The sequence below is a fragment of the Ovis aries genome, chromosome 22, assembly GCF_016772045.2.
Source record: "Ovis aries strain OAR_USU_Benz2616 breed Rambouillet chromosome 22, ARS-UI_Ramb_v3.0, whole genome shotgun sequence".
NCBI classification, from domain to species: domain Eukaryota; kingdom Metazoa; phylum Chordata; class Mammalia; order Artiodactyla; family Bovidae; genus Ovis; species Ovis aries.
Window position 1 is genome coordinate 21587341 of NC_056075.1, and position 19402 is coordinate 21606742.

The window sequence follows — 19402 nt, forward strand, 5'->3', positions numbered from 1 at the left end:
GAGAAGGCTCTGCACAACTAGAGAAAGCCAGTGTGCAGCAACGAGGACCCGACACAGCCAAAACTAAAATTATTTTTTTACTTTTGCAGAAGGTGGGATCCTCAGCTTCCATCCTGATTGTCCTGAGCAGGCACACAGGCTTTTTAAAATGATCACTATTTACTGATCATGGTGATAAGGGGATGACAAAATTAATGACAATTCAAGAATTCATACAAAAGTTTCTAGGTTTTTACCTCCTGGCTCTTTTTCTCATCATCTCCTCCCCTCCCTAGTTCTAGAAGATGTTGCCTATTAATCAGATGGTCTGAGAATCACTCTTTCCAACGGTTAAGCCTAGATTAATCATATGGCCTTTGATACTACACCATCCTGAAGAGTTATTATTCATTTGCTTCTGGTTTTAGAATAGTCAAAAATTGGTGTTATTTTGAAGCAGACTTCAAGTGCGACCTTGGCAAATTTATTAACTTCAGTTTTCTAATCTGCACACAACATTCACATAGATATAAAGGGCCTAGCCCAATGCCAGGCTCACAGCAGACTCTCTTGGTCACTGGCTACAGAAACAAGCCAAAAGGAATTCTTCAGAAGCCAGCCTTGAAAGCCCTCACTGTGCTTTGAGATCACTATTATTGATTTGGATTTAAGAAATGAAGACCAAGTCAAATCTCTGAAGATTCTCAGGTTTCAGGATGTCAACTGGCTAAGAATGAGGAGACTCACAGTCCCTGCCCCTAACGGTGGACATCAAAACAGACAGGCAGCTCTTCTTTATCCCAAGCAAAAGTACCCATTGGTGGGCTCCATCTATCTCCCGTGAAGCAAACCAGGAGCAGGAACCACCTCTGCTGGAGTGAGAGTCCAAACTATGGGTATGGAGTTGGTCTTCATTGTGCTGGCCGCTGGGTTGGGGCAGGATTCTGGACCTCTCGAGGGCGCAGCCCGCCCAGTGCTGTCGGTTTGTTGGTGAAGGGGTGCCATTGACCCTGGATGCTAGGACTGTCCGTGTGGAAGGGCTTGCGGATGCGGATCACGTCCAAGCCCGACTGGTCGGCCAGCTTCTGCACCAGTGTGGCGATCTCCTCGACCGACTTGCAGTTCAGGCTCTCCTCGCGCACAGCCCCATTAACTGGTCGAAGGGAGATGGGGATAACAGAAGCGGAGCAGGGGTCAGAAAAGCGGCAGGCAAACGGGCCGAGCCCCGCTCCGACGCCGCCCTCCAGCCCTCGCCCGGCCCCACTCACGGTATTCGGCCACTACTCTCGGCACACAGCACGGCCGCGGGTTCACATATATGACGACCCCGGGATTCCGGCGGGCGAAGTCGGTCACCTCCCGTTCCACGAACTCCCTGAGGGACCAGAGAAGGGTGAGTAAGGTGACCCCTGACCCGGGGCGACCGCGGCTGGAGTCGCACCCCCGCGCCCTTCCTCGGCTCACCTGGCGCCGCGGGACGAGGGCGCATCACGGCTGAGGCTAAAGCTGAGCCGCTGCAGCTGCTGCACGTAGCGACCCAGCCCGTTGTGCAGGACACTCGCCAGGAAGCGGCTCGCGGTCCCGCGGGCAGTCATGGCCACAGCTCTCCGGTCGCAAAGCCGGGTCTCGCGGAGTGGGGGCGGGGCGAACCAGAGGCTTCCGCTTCCGGGAACACTTGCAACGCGCTAGTTTTGCTTCCGAAGTCACGGCTGGTGGCTCGCGTGTGACCCACGTTGCTGGCGACAGGGGTTAGACGAGAGTGGCGCCCCGGGGGCTGGGGTCAGGAGCGGCGGAGCTCCTAGCCGTGGAGCCGCGGAAGCCACCCGGCGGAGGCACGACGGGCGCCCCTCGGCGGGAGCGGCGGAGCAACCCTCTAGTCGCGGGGAGTCCCCTTGAGGGGAGCGGTGGAACGGTCCTTTGTCAGGGACCCCAGAGGAGGGAGACCACGGAAGGGACACAGACGGCTGCAGAGATGAGGACGATGAAGAGGGGCAGTGGAGGGGCGGTAGTGGCGAGGAGATGATCGAGAGAAACCGCGTCAGGAAGGGGCGGCGCGGAAGGTGGCAGAGGTGAGGTAGCTGTGGAGGGACCGGCCAGAGGGAGGCGGACGGGAAAAAGTCCTCTGGCGTGGATGTGAGGTGGCAATGTAGAGGGGCTGAAGAGGATTCAGAGGGAGAAGAGAGCTGCGTGCAGGGTCCCTAGGGTATGACCTAGTAGTGAAGGCACCCGAACCAGGCACCTAAGGCATTTCAAGCAGTAACTTCCTCCGTTTGAGTAGGAATGTGGGTCCTCCTCCGAAGCGGGTACCCCCTCCGCATCCTGCTGCCCCTGCGTGGGGCGTGGATGGGACGGAGAGGCCTGCCCCGAAGCTTGGCCCCGGGCCCTCCTCGCAGACGGTACAGGAAGGAGGCTCTTCCCTCCTTGGAGGCACCAGTGTTGCCTGTAACCACAACTGAAATCCGCCAGTATTTGCGGGCCCGTGGGATCCCCTTCCAGGATGGACACAGCTGCCTGCGGGCACCTAGTCCCTTTGTGGAGGCCTCAAAGCTCAAGGACCAGACTGGTGCAGCCTCTTCCTTCAGCCTCTTCATTGACAAGACCACGGGCCGCTTTCTCTGCATGACCACCCTAGCAGAGGGGAGCTGGGAAGACTTTCAGGCCAGCGTGGAGGGGCAAGGGGATGGGGCCAGAGAAGGGGTCCTACTCAGTGAGGCCCCAGAAGCTGAGGACAGTGAGGAGGTCCGGAGGATCTGGGACCGAGCCATACCTCTCTGGGAGCTGCCTGAGCCAGAGGAGGCCCAGCTAGCTCGCATGATGTTTGGCCTCACCAGAGTGACAGATGACACACTTAAGCGTTTCAGTGTGCGCTATCTGCGGCCTGCTCGCAAGCTTGTCTTCCCTTGGTTCTCCCCTGGAGGTTTGGGATTGCGAGGCCTGAAGCTACTAGGGCCTGAAACCCAGGGCAATGGGGTGCAGTATGTGGAGACCACCATTCCCCGGCCTGGTGCCTACCACAACCTGTTTGGGTTACCACTGATCAGTCGACGAGATGTTGAAGTGATATTGACAAGTCGAGAGCTGGACAGTCTGGCCTTGAACCAGTCCACAGGGCTGCCCACTCTAGCCCTACCCCGAGGAACAGCCTGCTTACCCCCTGCCCTGCTTCCTTACCTCGAACAGTTCCGACGGGTCGTGCTTTGGCTGGGGAATGACCTTAGGTCCTGGGAAGCTGCCAAGTTGTTTGCCCGAAAACTGAACCCCAAACGATGCTCCTTGGTGCGGCCTGGGGACCAGCAGCCCTCTCCATTGGAGGCTCTGAACCAAGGCTTAAACCTTTCTCGTATTCTGCGTACTGCCCTGCCCGCCTGGCACAAGTCTATCGTGTCTTTCCGGCAGCTTCGGGAGGAGGTGCTAGGAGAACTGTCAAACGTGGAGCAGGCAGCTGGTGTTCGCTGGAGCCGCTTCCCAGACCTCAATCGTCTTTTGAAGGGACATCGGAAGGGCGAGCTGACAGTCTTCACAGGTAACCCTTTGGGAACTTATTGCTTGGGTGGGTTTGGGGGCAGAGGATTAGATGACTAAAGCATGTGGGTTTGGGCAATAGTAAATGTTTAAGAGGAGCCTTTGCCTCCCAACTTTGAAGCTTGTTGTGGATCTTGGTTTCAAGGTTAGGGCTTTTTTCCCTCACCCAGGTCTGTGTTCAACCCCTGTGCAGGGCCAACAGGCAGTGGAAAGACAACATTCATCAGTGAATATGCCCTGGATTTGTGTACCCAAGGAGTGAACACGCTGTGGGGTAGCTTTGAGATCAGCAACGTGAGACTAGCCCGTGTCATGCTGACACAGTTTGCTGTGGGACGGCTGGAAGAGCAACTGGACAAATACGATGAGTGGGCTGACCGCTTTGAGGACTTGCCCCTCTATTTCATGACTTTTCATGGGCAACAGAGCATCAGGTGAGGTTTCCAGGCCTCGGCTTGCAAAGAACAGGAGGGCAGGAGAACAGACTCCCAACAGAGTCTTCAGACTGCCGTGGTCTAGAGACCAGTCATTACTTGTAACTGACTCTGGAATTCATTGTCTCTTCCTCTTCCCAGGACTGTAATAGACACAATGCAACATGCAGTCTATGTTTACGACATTTGTCACGTGGTCATCGACAATCTGCAGTTCATGATGGGTCATGAGCAGCTGTCCACAGACAGGTGACATCCTCCTCTTGTCTAGCTGTAACCCACTTAAACACACATCTTCTCAGGCAGCTGGCCTCTGGGTAAACACTGTACGCTTGTTTTCTGACATATGTGCAGGCACATACCTCTCTATACGTATTTCTGTCTTTATAGAGGTGTGTGGTATGACAGTGGTAAATGTGGACAGGGATTTAAGTGTGAGTCCTTGGGCAAAGGGAAGTAGAGTGATGTTGTGGTAAGATGTGAACGAATCAGGAGTATGTGTTCATTCTTGTCCTTCTGTGTCTGATAACCTCTTTGCTTTGTTGGGCAGGATTGCAGCTCAAGACTACATTGTCGGGGCCTTTCGGAAGTTTGCAACAGACAGTAGCTGCCATGTAACACTGGTCATTCACCCCCGAAAAGAGGATGATGATAAAGAACTACAGACAGCATCCATTTTTGGCTCAGCCAAAGTAAGTGGACTTTAGAGGATCTCAAGCTAAGAGAGTGGAGAGTAGAGGGGGCAGGTATGACCAGGGACAGCCCTCATTCAGCCTTAAATCATCTTGACTACCCATCTGGAACAGGCAGGAGGCAGCTGCCTCTGGAGTCATGACATGAAGAATACATGTGCTATGTATTCTGGCGGTGCAGTGGTGAAGACTGTGCTTCCAATGCAAGGAGCAAGGGTTGGAGACCTGGTCAGGGAACTAAGATCCCACATGCCATATAGCACAGCACAAAAAAAAAGGAGACAGTGATTACAACTCAATATGATAATACTTGGGGCTTCCCTTGTGGCTCAGCTGGTAAAGAATCTACCTGCAACGCCAGAGACCTGGGTCCTATCCCTAGGTTGCAGATCCCCTAGAGAAGGGAAAGGCTACCTACTCCAGTATTCTGGCCTGGAGAATTCCATGGACTAAGTGGAAGTCCATGGGGTGGCAAAGAGTTGGACATGACTGAGCGAGTTTCACTTTCATGATAATACTAAGAACTATGATAGGCAGCACAGGTATTTGGGGAGAAAAGGCATCTGAGTCAGCCTGGGACATCTGGGGAGACTTCTTAGAAGAGGTGTCAACAAAGGTTGGGTTGGGTTTTGGCTAACAATAGGTATGAAATAAGCAAGTAAGTGGGAAGGCCCTCTGGGCAGCAGGACCAGCCTGGGATCCTGGAGCTTCCATGACACACTGAGTGAGTGCCTATTATGTGCCAGGCCTGGGCTGGGCACTAGGAAGACAGGGCAAGGAATGCAAACTGTGTGCCATGATGAAACAGACATGGAACTGGGGAAAAGAATGACAGAAGTGGAAAGATGCTGGTGCCTTTTTTATTTATGGGGATCAAGAATGTTCTCTCCAGGGAAGTGAGACATTTAGACTGGGACCTAAATGATGAGGAGCTCAGGTTGAGTGAGGTCATGAGCCAAGGAGCCAGATGTGTTAGCAGCAGAGGGAACAGCATGTACACAATCTGGGACAGCAACAGGGTTGTCAGGGAACTAAAAACTCAAGTGACCCCAGCATTTTGGTCAGTAGTTCAGAGAGCTTTGGTGACAGGGGAAGTACTTTTCCCTTTCCACATTCTTGCTATTCCTGCATTCTCAGCCTTCCTTTGTGCTCCTCTCATATATCTTCTTGCTCCTTCTTCCTTCTGCCCCTTATCCCCCAGGCAAGCCAGGAAGCAGACAACGTTCTGATCCTGCAGGACAGGAAACTGGTAACTGGGCCAGGGAAACGGTATCTGCAGGTGTCCAAGAACCGCTTTGATGGAGATGTAGGTGTCTTCCCACTTGAATTCAACAAGAGTTCTCTCACCTTCTCCATACCACCAAAGAGCAAGGCCCGGCTCAAGAAGATCAAGGATGACAATGGACTAGTGGCCAAAAAACCCTCTTCTGGCAAAAAGGGGGCTATGCCCCAGATCTCTGAGACTTGTTCCAACCAGGCCCACAACCCCAACCAGCCAGACCTCTCCAAGCCTTCAAGGTGAAGACACTGCAGAGCTGGACATTGAAACACGCCTAGCAGGACAGTGTGGGGTAGAGACTCTCAGTCCTCTGCTAGGGCTGCCTCTGCCCTGTAGTTGTGAGCTATGGGCCCCTGTCTCACCCTGAGGGGCTTAGCATAGGGAATGGTTTCATTTCGAGAGAATTCAATTTAGCAAATATTTGAGAACCTACTATGTGCTAGGCTTGGTTCTAGATTCTGGGAATATAGCACTGACAAGACAGATGAGGTCCCTGCTTCCATGGAACCTGTAATCTGGTAGAAGAGACAAGCAATGAGCAAATACACACAAAACATAGTTCTCAATAGTGAAAATATGCTCTAAAGGAGAAAAATACAGTAATGTGATAGTGCTTACAGTCTAGTTTAGAGTAATATTTGAAAAGGTATCTCTGAGCAGAGGACATTTGAGCTGGGACCTCTAAAGAACTAGGATTGAGCCATGTGAACATGTGGAAAAAGAGGAATCCAGGCAGAGGAAAAAATACAGAGGCCCTGAGGTGAGAACGAGCAAGTTGAGGTCAAAGCAGGGGGGGTCAGGCTCCCTGAACCTGTAACTTCTTGTCAAAACTCCAGCCCAGGCTTTCAGAGCCAAGGGGTGACATGGCGGACACCAAACTCCTCTACCCGCCACTCTGAAGCCTCCCCTGAAGTGGTGCTTACTACCATCTGATCTAGGTGCTTCACCCTTGTATTAATAACACCAGGGCTAGCTACAAAGGTGGAAGCCTGGAAGAGAGCCATGGAAGGGAGCTGTGAGCCCAGAGTGCCTGCCACCTAGACACTCATTCCATGGTATGCTGCTTCGGACTGCTGGAGTGGATACAATCAAGACTTTTTGTAGAGCCTTTTCCAGTTTTACTGAAAAATAAAAATATATTTTTTTCCATTGCCTTTGTTACTCTGCTTTTTCTTATTTGACCACCAGGTGTCTCCCTAGTCTTTAACTGGATTTTCCTTGAACTGAATTTTCCTCTCACTTTTTGAATTGGGAGTGGATAAGTCCCCTCCCCCACTCCGTCAGAGCTGCGTACTCCCAAGAAAGCAGGATCTGCGTGCATGCATGCACACCCTTATACCTCTTCATGGCCTAGGGAAGATAGGATGATGCTTCTTTACCCCTGTCTTCCCTGAGGATCTCCATGTGATCCCTGGCAGAGGTGTGGGTCACTGGGCCCCATGCCTAAGACCTTGCCTGACCAGCTGTCCCTCTGTGACATGAGTCACTCAGTGGCCTCGCTCATTGTGGATTCAGGCTCAGCATACTCTTATCTGCTCCCCACCCACTTCCATTTCCCTCTCTTGTACCCTCTCCAGGTTTCTCTTATGTTAGTGTGTGTTAGAACTCGGTTTCTTGTTTAAAAATGCAGTCCCTAGGCCCTACTCTTCCCCGAATCCTGACACATGGGCATTTCTGATTCTGGAGGTTTCAGGAGAGGTTGCAGGACTCCTTGTTTTTAAGAAACTCTGAAGGAGATCGTAAAATAACTTATGCAGAAAGAGACCATGTCAGAAATATTGCTAAATGATAACACTTTCCCATGTCACTTCCTCAGATATTCTAAAGTCCGTTTCCCTTTAGATTTGCCTGCAAGAGTAGTGAGAATGCAAGATGTTCGAAGGGGGCTGGGGAGAAGCCTTTTGTTAAGGGGGGTATTTGATGGGGGGGGGGGGGTCCTGCTTCCTGGAAGCAAGGCTGCCTTTTCAAGCATTCCTTATCAACCTAAGAGGGAGGTCTGGAACCCTGTGGAATGGTTTGGGGTCTCTGGTCTGTTGTGTGTGAGAACTGTGACTACAATTGTTTCCTGAAACAGACCCTGGAACAAAGCTGTTCTCTAGGGGGAGGGAAGGGGGACCTCCTCCAGGGCCTCCCTTCTTGGGGGTCTCTCCCAGACTGGCTGGAGCCAGTCCTCCTAATCCTGCAGTAATCATTCCCAGCCGCTGGCTGGTCTAGGCCTCATCCAGGGTCTATAACGTTAAACGTCAGCCATGCCTTCCAGATGCACACTACCAGGTCAGTCCTACCTGTAAGGATGTGGGTTCCACATTCTGGTCTTCTGTGCTCAGGAAATCTTTCAGGGATTTCCAAAAGGAGACTTTTATGAGGTCTATGAATTGGGGATAGAGGGATAGATACACACTTGCCTGTCTTGCCCCACCCTTCTAGCAGACAGCCTACACAGCAAACCAGAATGGTAGGGAGGAGGGGAAGCTAATGATCCCCCAGCCCCACCCCTACACACACACACACATTCCATTACACACCTGTCTTAAACCCCTCACGTGAAAATTAGCCCAAAGTATTTCAAGAGCCCCTGGAGCCCAAAAAGTAGCAGTTAATCCCTGGGTCCTATGTAAGGTCCCTAGGAGTCACTGTTTCTATACCCCACCTAAGAGGATTGAGGCAAACTGCCTGGGCTAGAACCAGTACTCGGCCTGTGCCCAACTGGAATCTTCCTGAGAGCTGAGGGAGAGCCTGGCCCAGTAGAATCCAGCTGGATCTGCAGGCTTGTCCTCAGATTCTCTAACCCCCTTGCCTGTAAGGGGGCAGCTTTGGTCCTCCATCCCTTCACTGGGGATGGGTCTCAGAAGAGACTCAACTCAAAGGGCTCCTGCTGCCCAAGTACTCAGGCTGCAGATATGACCCAAATACCTGTAGACATCACGGTCTGCCCTCCCACAGGCTGCCTTGGGTGCCATGGAGGGAGGGACCCTTTGGTGCAATACAGGTCAACTTCCTGTTTGTGCCTGTGGGTGGAACTTTATAAGTCTAAGAGAAGCCTGACTACACTCTGGTGGGGGGCGGGGGGCAAAACTGGCAAGCCTGCTCACCGGGCAGACACCTACTCCAGGGGAGGGGGAGGTGTTGGTTCTGCTTGAGCAGCCCCAACCTCAGAGGTGTGTGAGGAAGGGTGGGGTCTGTTTCGGTGAAATCCGAGCCTTCTTCGTCTGCTTCCCAGGGGTTTTCCCTGTGTCTGGGGAGTGGGCTGAGAGTGGACCAGGCTGGGCTCCCTACAGACCAGAGGATAGTGGCAGTAAAGCCCTATAGCCAACTTGGTTAGGGCAGCCAGGTAGCTTAGCTTAGCTGTGGCGCCGCTGGCCCCTTCCTAGATCGAAAGCCAGTTCCAGAAGCTGCGAAGTCAGAAGTCCGAGGGGCAGTCTTGGGCCACCGTCGCAACACTGCTTGGCAGGGTACCAGATCTGCTGCTGAGGGGGTGCTGGGCAGACCACTCCCCTGCCTTGGTCGGGGGCGCGGCCTCAGCCGCCCCGCCCCCTCCACCAAGCCCGGGCCGAGCGCGCTGGGGAGCCGGCGGATCTGCGACCAGGAGGTGCCGGCCCTGGGTCAGGAGCCCAGCGGGAGCTGGAACGGCGGTTAAGGTAGCGCTGGGTGAGTGAGTGGGGGCGCCGCGGCGGTGTAGGAACTCTCGCCTCCTGCACACCCCCGCCCCGGAGTGAAATTTCCCGATCCCGGGAAGCCGGGGATTGGGGTGAAGAGACGGGTCCTCAGTCCAGGGGCCGCGGGCGAAGAGTCTGAACAGGGAACCTACACGAAAACTCACACCGACGGGCGCACACACGCGTGCACACAGACCCACGCGCGTACTGGAGACACCTGAATACACGTGCACTGCGGGGCGGACGCGCCTAGTGAGTTTCGCTTGCTGTTGGCGGATCAGCGCCGCTGGCCCGCGCGGACCCCCAGCGGGCAGGGTGTGCTGCCGTCGCGTACTTGGTGAGGGTGGGAGAAAAGGGCCTCCCAGTGACCGCGGACGGGGGCGGGCCAGGTGGGACGCCTCCGGAGGTTCCGGCTTCCTTGCTGCCCGCAGGTGAAGACTAAGACGTAAACAGGCGTTGAGCACGTGATCGCTTCGCAGACCCGTGGGCTGTACGGGGGGAGCCTCGCGGCGGGAACCTCCCTCCGCAGTACTAAGCGAGTTTGAAAGATACATTGCCGGGCTGTATTCCATTCTCCCCTTGGAGGGGATAAGCCCTTCCCCAGGAATGGGAGCACAACGCCCCCCGGAGTTGGGGTAGCGAAGGAGGACAACAGACTGTTGGACTGAGAGGGTTGGTTACCTGGGCTCCTCACCTTCCTTCTCCGGAACATGTTGCCCCCATTCCTGAAGATACCCGAGAGGGGGGCAATTCTGGCAGTGTACAGCAGCCTCCGCCGGGACCTCCAGCCCCGGGGAGCATCTGCGCGAACGCCTGTGGGTCCCCTTTCTTACTACACTCCTCCTTGCGGCACTGGGAGCTCCTCCCCTCAAAGTAGGAGCAGAAAGCCCACTCACGCAAGAGTAGGAGTCCCCCTTCCCCAGAGAATGCATGACCGTACACATCCTCTCTATACCAGAGTGGGCCCGTCTCCCTCTGGTAGAAGGGAGCACGGCCCCCTCCCCCCAGCGAATGAGAGTGGGCAGCGGCCCTCGGCCTCCCTCTCCACCACCCTCCCTACCCCTCCACACACGCTGAGCCCAGCTGCTGCCTGAGCTTCTGGGCAGGCTGCCAGAAAGGGGAGGAGGCTCCTGGTGCCCCAGGAGGCTGGGATCAGGGCAAGGCCAGAAGAGGGGGTCTCTATGGGGGTGGGGCTCAGTCTGTACTTGTGAGGCAAGAGGGTCTAGGGTGAGCCTGAGGGTGGCTGGGCTATGTTTCCCTTTCCAGGGAAAAAGAAAGAAAACAACTCTTTCCATGGAGCTAAAAATAGAACTGAGAGCCGGCCAGGCTGCGGCCTGGAAGGGGGGGGCGGGGCGGGGGGAATGCTCCTTCCTGGGGCAGAGGAGCTCTGGCAGGCCTTAGTTCTGGGGGGCGGGGTTAGGGGGCAGGAGGCTGTCCTTGCCCAGGGATGCGGGCATCAGCTGACCTGGTTAGGTCACAGAAACCCCTATGGGAAAGTCTGTGTGATAAAATGTTTGTGAAATACGACGTGTATGTTTAAAAAGTTGTCTTTGTGACTGTGAAAAAGACTGTCATAGTGTGAAAAAAGCTTGGGAGGCAAGTATAGTCAAGACTGTGACTGGGTGCAAAGGAACTTGAGCTGTGAAAGCTTGTGCACAACTAGCCGTGATACCAAGTGTGTATCTCTGAGTTGGCCTGATTATGGCAAGAAGGGACATGGATCCTTCTGATGGACCAGACAGACTGAGTGATTGTGTCTGAGACTGAGTGTGGGAAAGGTCGTGTGGGTGTTTAGATTGTGTTGTTTGCCAGAGGGTGAGAGTATTCTTGACCCTGAGAAGACAGTGGAACGTTGTCTGCTGTGAGGCTGGCGTAAGCTTGGCCTGTAGGTTTGGACCAGCTCCCCCACTGGGGTGACTTTTGGGGGCCCAGGGGACGTCTCTCTCTTGAGCATTTACCTCTTAGCAAATGAGTCTGAGGGAAGGTTGGGGAGCAAAGAACCGCGCTCGAGGAAGGCCGGGGCTCTCCCGAGAGGGAGTACAGCACTGGGGAGAAGGGTAGGGGCCCCCCAAGTTTGGGGGTGGCTGTGTTCTCCGAACGGGCCGCCAGGTGGCGCCGCCTCCGCAAATCCTAGCGTGCCTTCTGCAAGCGGCTGGGGGTGGGGCAGGCACCCACCAAGCGTCGGCCCCCGACTTGTGCCAGGACGCAGGGCCAAGACTTGGGGGTTAGGTGACCCCCAACCTCCTTCTCTGGACTCTGAAGCCGGAGAGTGTGCCTAGGGGTGAGGCATCGACTAGAGGAGCGGAGGGGGAAGGGCGGCTGCCGCGGCGCCTGGCCCTTTGTGCTCGAACAATGACCAGCTGCCGCTGGCCCCGGGGCCCAAGTAAGGGTAAAGGGTGACCCGCCACCGCCTAGTCCTGAACCGACCGAGCCCCAGACACACAGCCATCGCTCCTCGGAGGGAGGGAATCTGAGTCCTGCTGCGTAGCTCCAGCGTGCGCCCCGCCGGACACGCGTGACGCCGGGTGCCTGCGCGTGTCCGCGCCCCGGGGGCGGGGTCACCCCTCGGACCCTCCCCCGCGCTGCACCGCCCACTTGGGCCGGGCGGGGGCCAGGCCGGGCTGGGGGCGCCGCGGAGGCGGGGCCGGGTCGGACCGGGCCGCTCCGAGTGGCGGCGCGCGGCAGGCTGGAGCCGCGCGGCGCGCCTGTGGAGCGCTGGGGGCGGCCCGGGGCTGAGCATGGAGCGGCGCGGTGGAGGTGAGGGGGGGGCCGGGGCTGGGAGGCGACCTGGGGGCGCCCCCAACTTCTGCGCGGCGGAGGTCCCGTGGGGAGGCGGCATTCCACAGCTGCCCCCACTTTCTGGAAGAGGCGGAAGGAGGGGGGTGAACTCCGGAGGGCGGATTGGGGGCTCCCGGCTTCCTGTCTTGTAATGGAAACTCGTGATCTCAGACTTGATCCCGCTGGATGGTCCTGGAGTTTGGTGAGGGGGAGACTTTCCCGAACTCCTCTGCCCCCGAAACAGGTCTGTGGGAAACTCGGACCTCGGCCAGACCTCCCTCGGGCCCCGGCTGCATCCAGCCCTCAACCGCCCCCGGCCCACCGAGCCGGGCAGTGTGTGCTGTGCCAGAGCGGTTTCCCAAGGATGTTGGGGAGTGCGAGGGGTTCCCGTCTCACAGCCACAAACGCATTTCTCAAAATGGAGCCTCCACTTGCCCCTCCTTTTCTCTCGGGCTCCAAGAGCGGGAGCCAGACTGGCTGGGCCTGGCTTTCCAGGCGCCTGGCTTTGGCTCCGTGGGTGTCTGGCGCTCAGGGCCCAGCTCAGCGTCTCTTCTCGGTTTAGGGGCCCCTGGCTTCGCGGGGACCCCGGCTCACTGGGTCCGCCAGGCCCTGGAGCCGCTCTTCGTCTTTGTCTCCTGTCCTTTGGGTCCCTGTCTGAATCTCTCTGTCTCCTCCCCTCAGTTTCCACTCTGTGCTCACTGAAGTGGGGAAACACACCGAGGTGCCAGCCCTCTTGGCCTCTTAGGGAAGCCCCTTCCCCACGGTTTCCTGCATGTCCTGGGTGGTCTGGGAGAGGGCAGAGGAGGGGGTGTTCTATCAGCTTTGCTCAGGACTGGCACTTGTGGGGTGGACTCAGTCCCCACCCCTGCTCCGAGGGCACCAGTCACCCCCACCCCTGGCTCCCAGCTCCTCCTCCCTCAGTCTGGACACCTTCCTCCAGATCTTTTGACTTGAGCGGGAAGGTGGGGGAGGGTGGACTTAACGAACACAAGCAAGAATGAAGGAGAGCAGATCAAGCAAAGAATAATGTGTCTCTCCTCTCCACACACTCCAGTGAGTGACAAAAACCAGGCTCCCACTCACTCATTTGGCCCTGCGTGCCACCCAGACTCTCACCCTCTCACATGCACACACAACACTCTGTACACACTTGTGCACTATTTCCTGTTCACACGCTTGTGTAGGATACATAAACTCGTGTATATATGAATGGACATCAAACCATTCTCTGACATAGTCACACTCATACATCACAGATTCACTAATGTATGCATTTATAATTTTCAGATACTTTCTGAGAGAGCTGCACAGATTTTTGTAAGGTATGCCCATATGAGTTCATGTATATATACATGTATATATCTGAATGTATTGATACATCTATCCAAACATACGTGTACTCACATACACTCATGTTTTCACACACAGTGCTCATGTTCATGTTCTTGTGCACAGTTTCACACACACAAATAAGTAAAATGCATACACTCCTACTCCTACGCAGTTCTCTGTCCACTTCTTGGCCCCCGCTCTGCATGATGACTTCAGCAGATGCCTGAGCCCTGGTCTTCAGCCTCAGGACTAGGGAGGGAGTTCCGGGTGGAGGCTTGCTATCCCCTTCCAGGAAGAGCAGGGCCTGGGAAGGTGGAGCTCTCTTCCCTGGAGCAGCTGCCAGAGGTGATGGTAGAGCCTCTATTCTCATCCCTTTGGATTTACTCTGGGGAATGTCGAAAGCTAAAAGGTTTCATAGAGGTTGGCAATGGGCCTGTGGAGGCTTCTTTAGGCCTGACTGACTGGGTGCGGTGAGGCTAGGAATTGTCATGGAAATAGGCATGAGCCTACATCCACCTCTGGGAGGCAGGAGACCCCAGAGGGCACCTGTGGGTTCCCTGAGAGCTCTGGTTCTTGTTTGACCAGCTCCACCCTTGCCGCCTCTCTGTCTGGGAGAAACTGAGGCCCAGCTGGGTGAGGCTGGGCACTGCCTGACCTTAGCTCTTTGTTCCCTAATTACCATTTTGAGCTGCAGACTGCACCCCTGAGTTTGCCCAGACTGCATCTAATGAGTCCACCTGTCCCAGTGGAACAGGGACCAGTGCCAGGAGCTGGTACAGAGGGCTTCCTCCCTGATTCCTGGCCTCTGTGGGACCCCCATTCCCTCATCATCCCTGCTTGATAGATTCAGTCCTTAGCCCTATTCAGACCAGAATTGGGCAGTGGTCTGGGGCCCAGGGAGGATGGAGGTTCTTGCCAAGATGCAAGAGGGGATGTGTTAGGGGGAGGATATCAGTGCTTTTCACTGATGTTGGGTGGGCCGTTTGACCAGAGACTAAGGACCAGGAGGGACTCAGGACTTCACACAGGAAGGGAGCTCACGATGGAGAGACTCTGATGCCACTTCCCTGCTCACAGGTTTCCCTGGAGGCCCCTGGCCAGGCCTGAGCCTCTGCCGCCATGGCCATTGTGCAGACACTGCCAGTGCCCCTGGAACCCGCTCCTGAGGCCGCTACCGCCCCACAAGCTCCAGCCATGGGCAGCGTGAGCAGCCTCATCTCAGGCCGGCCCTGCCCCGGGGGGCCGGCTCCTCCTCGCCACCATGGTCCCCCTGGACCCACCTTCTTCCGCCAGCAGGATGGGCTGCTGCGGGGTGGCTACGAGGCACAGGAGCCACTGTGCCCAGCTGTGCCCCCCAGGAAGGCTGTCCCTGGTACCAACTTTACCTACATCAACGAGGACTTCCGGACAGAGTCACCCCCCAGCCCAAGCAGTGACCTTGAAGATGCCCGAGAGCAGCGGGCACGCAATGCTCACCTCCGTGGTCCCCCACCAAAGCTCATCCCTGTCTCTGGAAAGCTAGAGAAGGTGAGGACCAGCCCTTCTTTTGAGGGTCTGGGTGGAATCAGAGGTCCCCTGGAGAAGCTGAAATTTGGAGACCTATTTATAGGAAGGAGTGTGGGCTCCAGATTCACCAGACTTGGGTTCTTATCCCAGCTCTACCTCACTCAGGGACATCATTTAACCTTTCTGAGCCTCAGTTTCTGTGTTTGTAAAATGGAGGTAACAGGTCAATTCTCATAGGATTGTTGTGAGAATTAAATCAAATAATATGTGTAAAGTGTTTAGCATAGTGCCTGGCACATAATAGGTACTCAATAAATGTTAGCTTCTTAGAAATACTGTTTTAAATAGCTAGTGTGTGTTTGCATTTGTGCAAAGCCTGTAACTCCCTCAGCCTCCATTTCCTCATCTATGTATGCAATAGCGATGATATTTTGCTTGCATGGATTTTGTAATGACCTGAGAGGTACATTTTAAGTTGCCTGACGTAAGTAAAGCTGACACAGGGGGCCCTCAGCCAGTGGTAGCAATTGTTATTACTATATGGGGACTGGGGGCCCTGGATGGGAGGGCAGGGAGTGTGATAAGGGCTTCAAGAGATTGGGCGGCTCATCCCTATTGTCAAATGGCACCTCATTTCAGAACATGGAGAAAATTGTGATCCGCCCAACAGCCTTCAAGCCAGTGCTGCCCAAACCTCGAGGGGTACCATCCCTACCTAGCTTCCTGGGTCCTCGGGCCACCGGACCGTCGGGGAGCCAAGGCAGCCTAACGCAGCTGTTCGGGGGCCCGGCCTCCTCCTCCTCTTCCTCCTCCTCCTCGGCTGCCGACAAACCCCTGATACTGAGTGGCTGGGCCAGCGGCTGCCCATCGGGGACTCTGTCTGACTCTGGCCGAAACTCATTGTCCAGCTTGCCCACTTACAGCACCGGGGGTGCCGAGCCGGCTACCAACTCCCCAGGCGGGCACCTGCCCTCCCACGGTCCTGGGCGGGGCGTCCTGCCGGGGCCAGCCCGAGGAGCCCCCACCGGGCCCTCCCACTCAGACAGCGGCCGATCTTCCTCCAGCAAGAGCACAGGCTCCCTGGGGGGTCGCATGGCTGGGGGGCTCTTGGGCAGCGGTCCCCGGGCCTCCCCTGACAGCAGCTCTTGTGGGGAACGCTCCCCACCACCGCCCCCACCCCCTCCACCCCCTTCGGACGAGGCCCTGCTGCACTGTGTCCTGGAAGGAAAGCTCCGAGACCGGGAGGCAGAGCTGCAGCAGCTGCGGGACAGTCTGGACGAGAGTGAGGTGACCATGTGCCAGGTGTGGTCAGTGGCAGTGATGGGGGTGGCATGGCAGGACATCCACAGGTGCTGGGCATACAAGATGCATTTCTGTCTGTCAAGAGGCAGGTGTTGGGCTGGTGACCCCCATCCCCACCCCAGCTGTCTGGCTTAAACTGTAGAGTGGTTAACACGGCACCACCATATACTGTCTTTCAGACTTGAGCACGTTACTCAGTTGTACTGAGCCTCAGTTTCCTCACCATAAATGGGGATATTCCTGACCTGAGGGTTATCATTAAGGATTAAGCAGGGAAAAGGGTGTAAAGTGCTTAGATCAATGCCTGGCACCTGGGAAGTCCCACACGCTTGCTATTGTTGTCTTTTCATAAAAGTAGTTGTTACTGTTGGTATCCTAGTTATTGTCACTGTTGAATCCACCTTCCCTGAGCCCAGGACAGTGGGCCACCAGGGCAGTTGGTGACTGGGGTGCTGGGGGTGGCCAGGGTTCGAGGTGTGGGGGAGCCTCCAGGACCCAGGCCTGCCCTCTCGCCCGCAGGTGTACGAGGAGCGGCAACGGCACTGGCCCCGTGAGCGAGAGGCTCTGCGAGAGGATGGTGTGGCCCGGGCCCAGCGGGCCCAACAGCTGCTGCAGCTTCAGGTGTTCCAGCTGCAGCAGGAGAAGCGGCAGCTGCAGGACGACTTTGCGCAGCTGCTGCAGGAACGTGAGCAGCTGGAGCGGCGCTGCGCCGCCTTCGAGCGGGAGCAACGGGAGCTCGGGCCACGGCTAGAGGAGACCAAGTGGGAGGTGAGCTGTACCAGGAGGAGCAGGGAGCAGGGCCTTCAGTGAGGGGGTAAGGCTTGAAAGGAGGGGCCCAGCCACATCCCTTCACCTGCCATCCCCAGAGGGCCTCCCCTTGCTCACCTTTGTGAGATGAGGCTCCGCCCTCTGACCTCCCTTTCTGGGTAGGGGTCTCCTTGGGGGCCTCCACGTTCGTTCTCCTCATGGCTCTGCTCTAAGTGCTCAGGTAGCCAGTGACATTCCCATCCACTGCCTTCCCACCAATGGTAAGAATGAGAATGTAGTGCTTACTCCTTGACAGGTACTGCTACTCGAAGCATGTAACGTAGAGTATCGTCTAATCCTTGTAATAACCCTGTGAATTGGGTGCTGTTCACACCCTCATTTCGTCGGTGAGGCAAAGGAGACCCAGAAGGGATGGAGCCTGAGATCACACTCCACACACAGTGGCGGAGCTGAGATCTGAACCCAGGCAGTCCGGCTCTAGTTAGCATCTATGCTTTCCACCAAGATACTGTTGTGCCTCCCAACTGGAAATGCAGCCACTGCCCTTTGCTGCTTCCACTCCTGCCAAACCCGCATGAAGCTGGTGTTTCATGATGGTTTAAAGACCCCAGCTTTGAAACCAGAATAAGATCTGGGTCTATATTCCACCTTAGCCAATGAATAGCTGCCTCAGTGTCTTCATCTGTAAAATAGGTACAGTGATCAAACTGCCTCTCCCCAAATGCCCAGCTTGATGTCAGGGCCTGGCCACCTGGGAGAACCTTCTCACCATCTTTTCCAACTGTCTCCTACCCCTAGGTGTGCCAGAAGTCAGGTGAGATCTCCCTGCTGAAGCAGCAACTGAAGGAATCTCAGGCAGAGCTGGTACAGAAGGGCAGCGAGCTGGTGGCCCTGCGCGTGGCACTGCGGGAGGCCCGGGCAGCGCTTCGGGTCAGTGAGGGCCGGGCACGGGGCCTCCAGGAGGCGGCCCGAACACGGGAGCTGGAGCTGGAGGCCTGTTCCCAGGAGCTGCAGCGGCACCGTCAAGAGGCTGAGCGGCTGCGGGAGAAAGCTGGGCAGTTGGACAGTGAGGCCGCCGGACTCCGGGAACCCCCTGTGCCACCTGCCGCTGCTGACCCATTCCTCCTGGCAGAGAGTGATGAGGCCAAGGCACAACGGGCCGCCGCCGGGGTCGGGGGCAGCCTACGGGCCCAGGTGGAGCGGCTCCGGGCGGAGCTACAGCGGGAGCGGCGGCGAGGCGAGGAGCAGCGGGACAGCTTCGAGGGGGAGCGGCTGGCCTGGCAGGCAGAGAAGGAGCAGGTGATCCGCTACCAGAAGCAGCTGCAGCACAACTACATCCAGATGTACCGACGTAACCGGCAGCTGGAGCAGGAGCTGCAGCAGCTCAGTCTGGAGCTGGAGGCCCGGGAACTCGCGGACCTGGGCCTGGCGGAGCCAGCGCCCTGCATCTGCCTGGAGGAGATCACTGCCACCGAAATCTAGGGCCTTAGCACCCGCCTCTGCATGGAGGTCTACTGAAAGCAGGCAGCAGCCTCAGATCCCCCGAGGGTCCCAGAGTCTGAGGGCCCAAGGGCCTTTAGTCCCTGGGGTGCAGGCCTCTGGGCCTCTGCCAAGGACTCAGGGCTGCCCGATGACTTGGATCAGACTCCCTGAAGGTCCCTGTGTCCACTGTTACACAAAGGCTCCTACTCACTCCACCTATTTCATTCACTCCCCAAATACTGCCATTGCTACTCTGCCAACCCCACACACCCCCAGCACTCCCAGCCTGTTCAGCCAGGGGGCTTGGAAAAGGAAGGGGCTCCCTCATCTCCACATGCTCCCCACCATCCCAAAGCCAGAGTGAGCCAGATAGCGCCAGCTGCTCCAGATGTGCCTGCCCCCAACCCTGCCCATTTTGGGGGACAGGGCTGGGACTGGGGTCTGATCTCCAGGTCCCAGCTCTGCAGCCCCTCTCCTGGGGAGAGGGGGCTGTAGTCAGACCAAAGGAAGAACTCAGAAATGTTTATTTGTGTTTGTGACCAAGTGGCCCCTCCCCACACCCAGGTTTTTGGCCTCGTTTTTCACTTGTATATTTTTCACATTGTAAATTTCTTGTACAAACCCAAAGAAAAAAATTAAAAAAAATTTTTTTTTGTTTTTAAAAAAGGATGA

The 19402-nt window shown here is 56.2% G+C and overlaps 3 protein-coding genes across 9 annotated transcripts; 2 read left to right on the forward strand and 1 right to left on the reverse strand.

Annotated features, from left to right (window-relative positions):
* Positions 1-441: 441 nt before the first annotated feature.
* MRPL43 (mitochondrial ribosomal protein L43) lies at positions 442-1609 on the reverse strand. Its single transcript, XM_027960591.2, has 3 exons — positions 1444-1609; positions 1248-1354; positions 442-1132 (listed from the first exon to the last, which is right to left on the reverse strand). The coding sequence occupies exons 1-3, from the start codon at positions 1572-1574 to the stop codon at positions 891-893; spliced, it is 480 nt and encodes a 159-aa protein (XP_027816392.1). The 5' UTR covers positions 1575-1609; the 3' UTR covers positions 442-890.
* Positions 1610-1666: 57 nt separating this feature from the next.
* Positions 1667-7055, forward strand: TWNK (twinkle mtDNA helicase). The gene is made up of 5 exons (XM_004020117.5): positions 1667-3502; positions 3695-3935; positions 4077-4184; positions 4486-4627; positions 5829-7055. Exons 1-5 carry the CDS (start codon positions 2260-2262, stop codon positions 6147-6149), a joined length of 2055 nt encoding a protein of 684 aa, XP_004020166.4. The 5' UTR covers positions 1667-2259; the 3' UTR covers positions 6150-7055.
* A 2389-nt stretch (positions 7056-9444) lies between these two features.
* Positions 9445-19396, forward strand: LZTS2 (leucine zipper tumor suppressor 2). 7 transcript variants are annotated; one of them, XM_027960203.2, is made up of 5 exons: positions 9445-9554; positions 14750-15199; positions 15818-16480; positions 17000-17248; positions 18047-19396. In XM_027960203.2, exons 2-5 carry the CDS (start codon positions 14792-14794, stop codon positions 18728-18730), a joined length of 2004 nt encoding a protein of 667 aa, XP_027816004.1. In that variant the 5' UTR covers positions 9445-9554; positions 14750-14791; the 3' UTR covers positions 18731-19396. The 7 variants fall into 7 exon arrangements, with proteins under 7 accessions (XP_027816004.1, XP_027816005.1, XP_027816007.1 ...); XM_027960204.2 differs by having other exon boundaries at positions 9445-9544; XM_027960206.2 differs by having other exon boundaries at positions 9468-9814.
* The last annotated feature ends 6 nt before the right edge of the window (positions 19397-19402 follow it).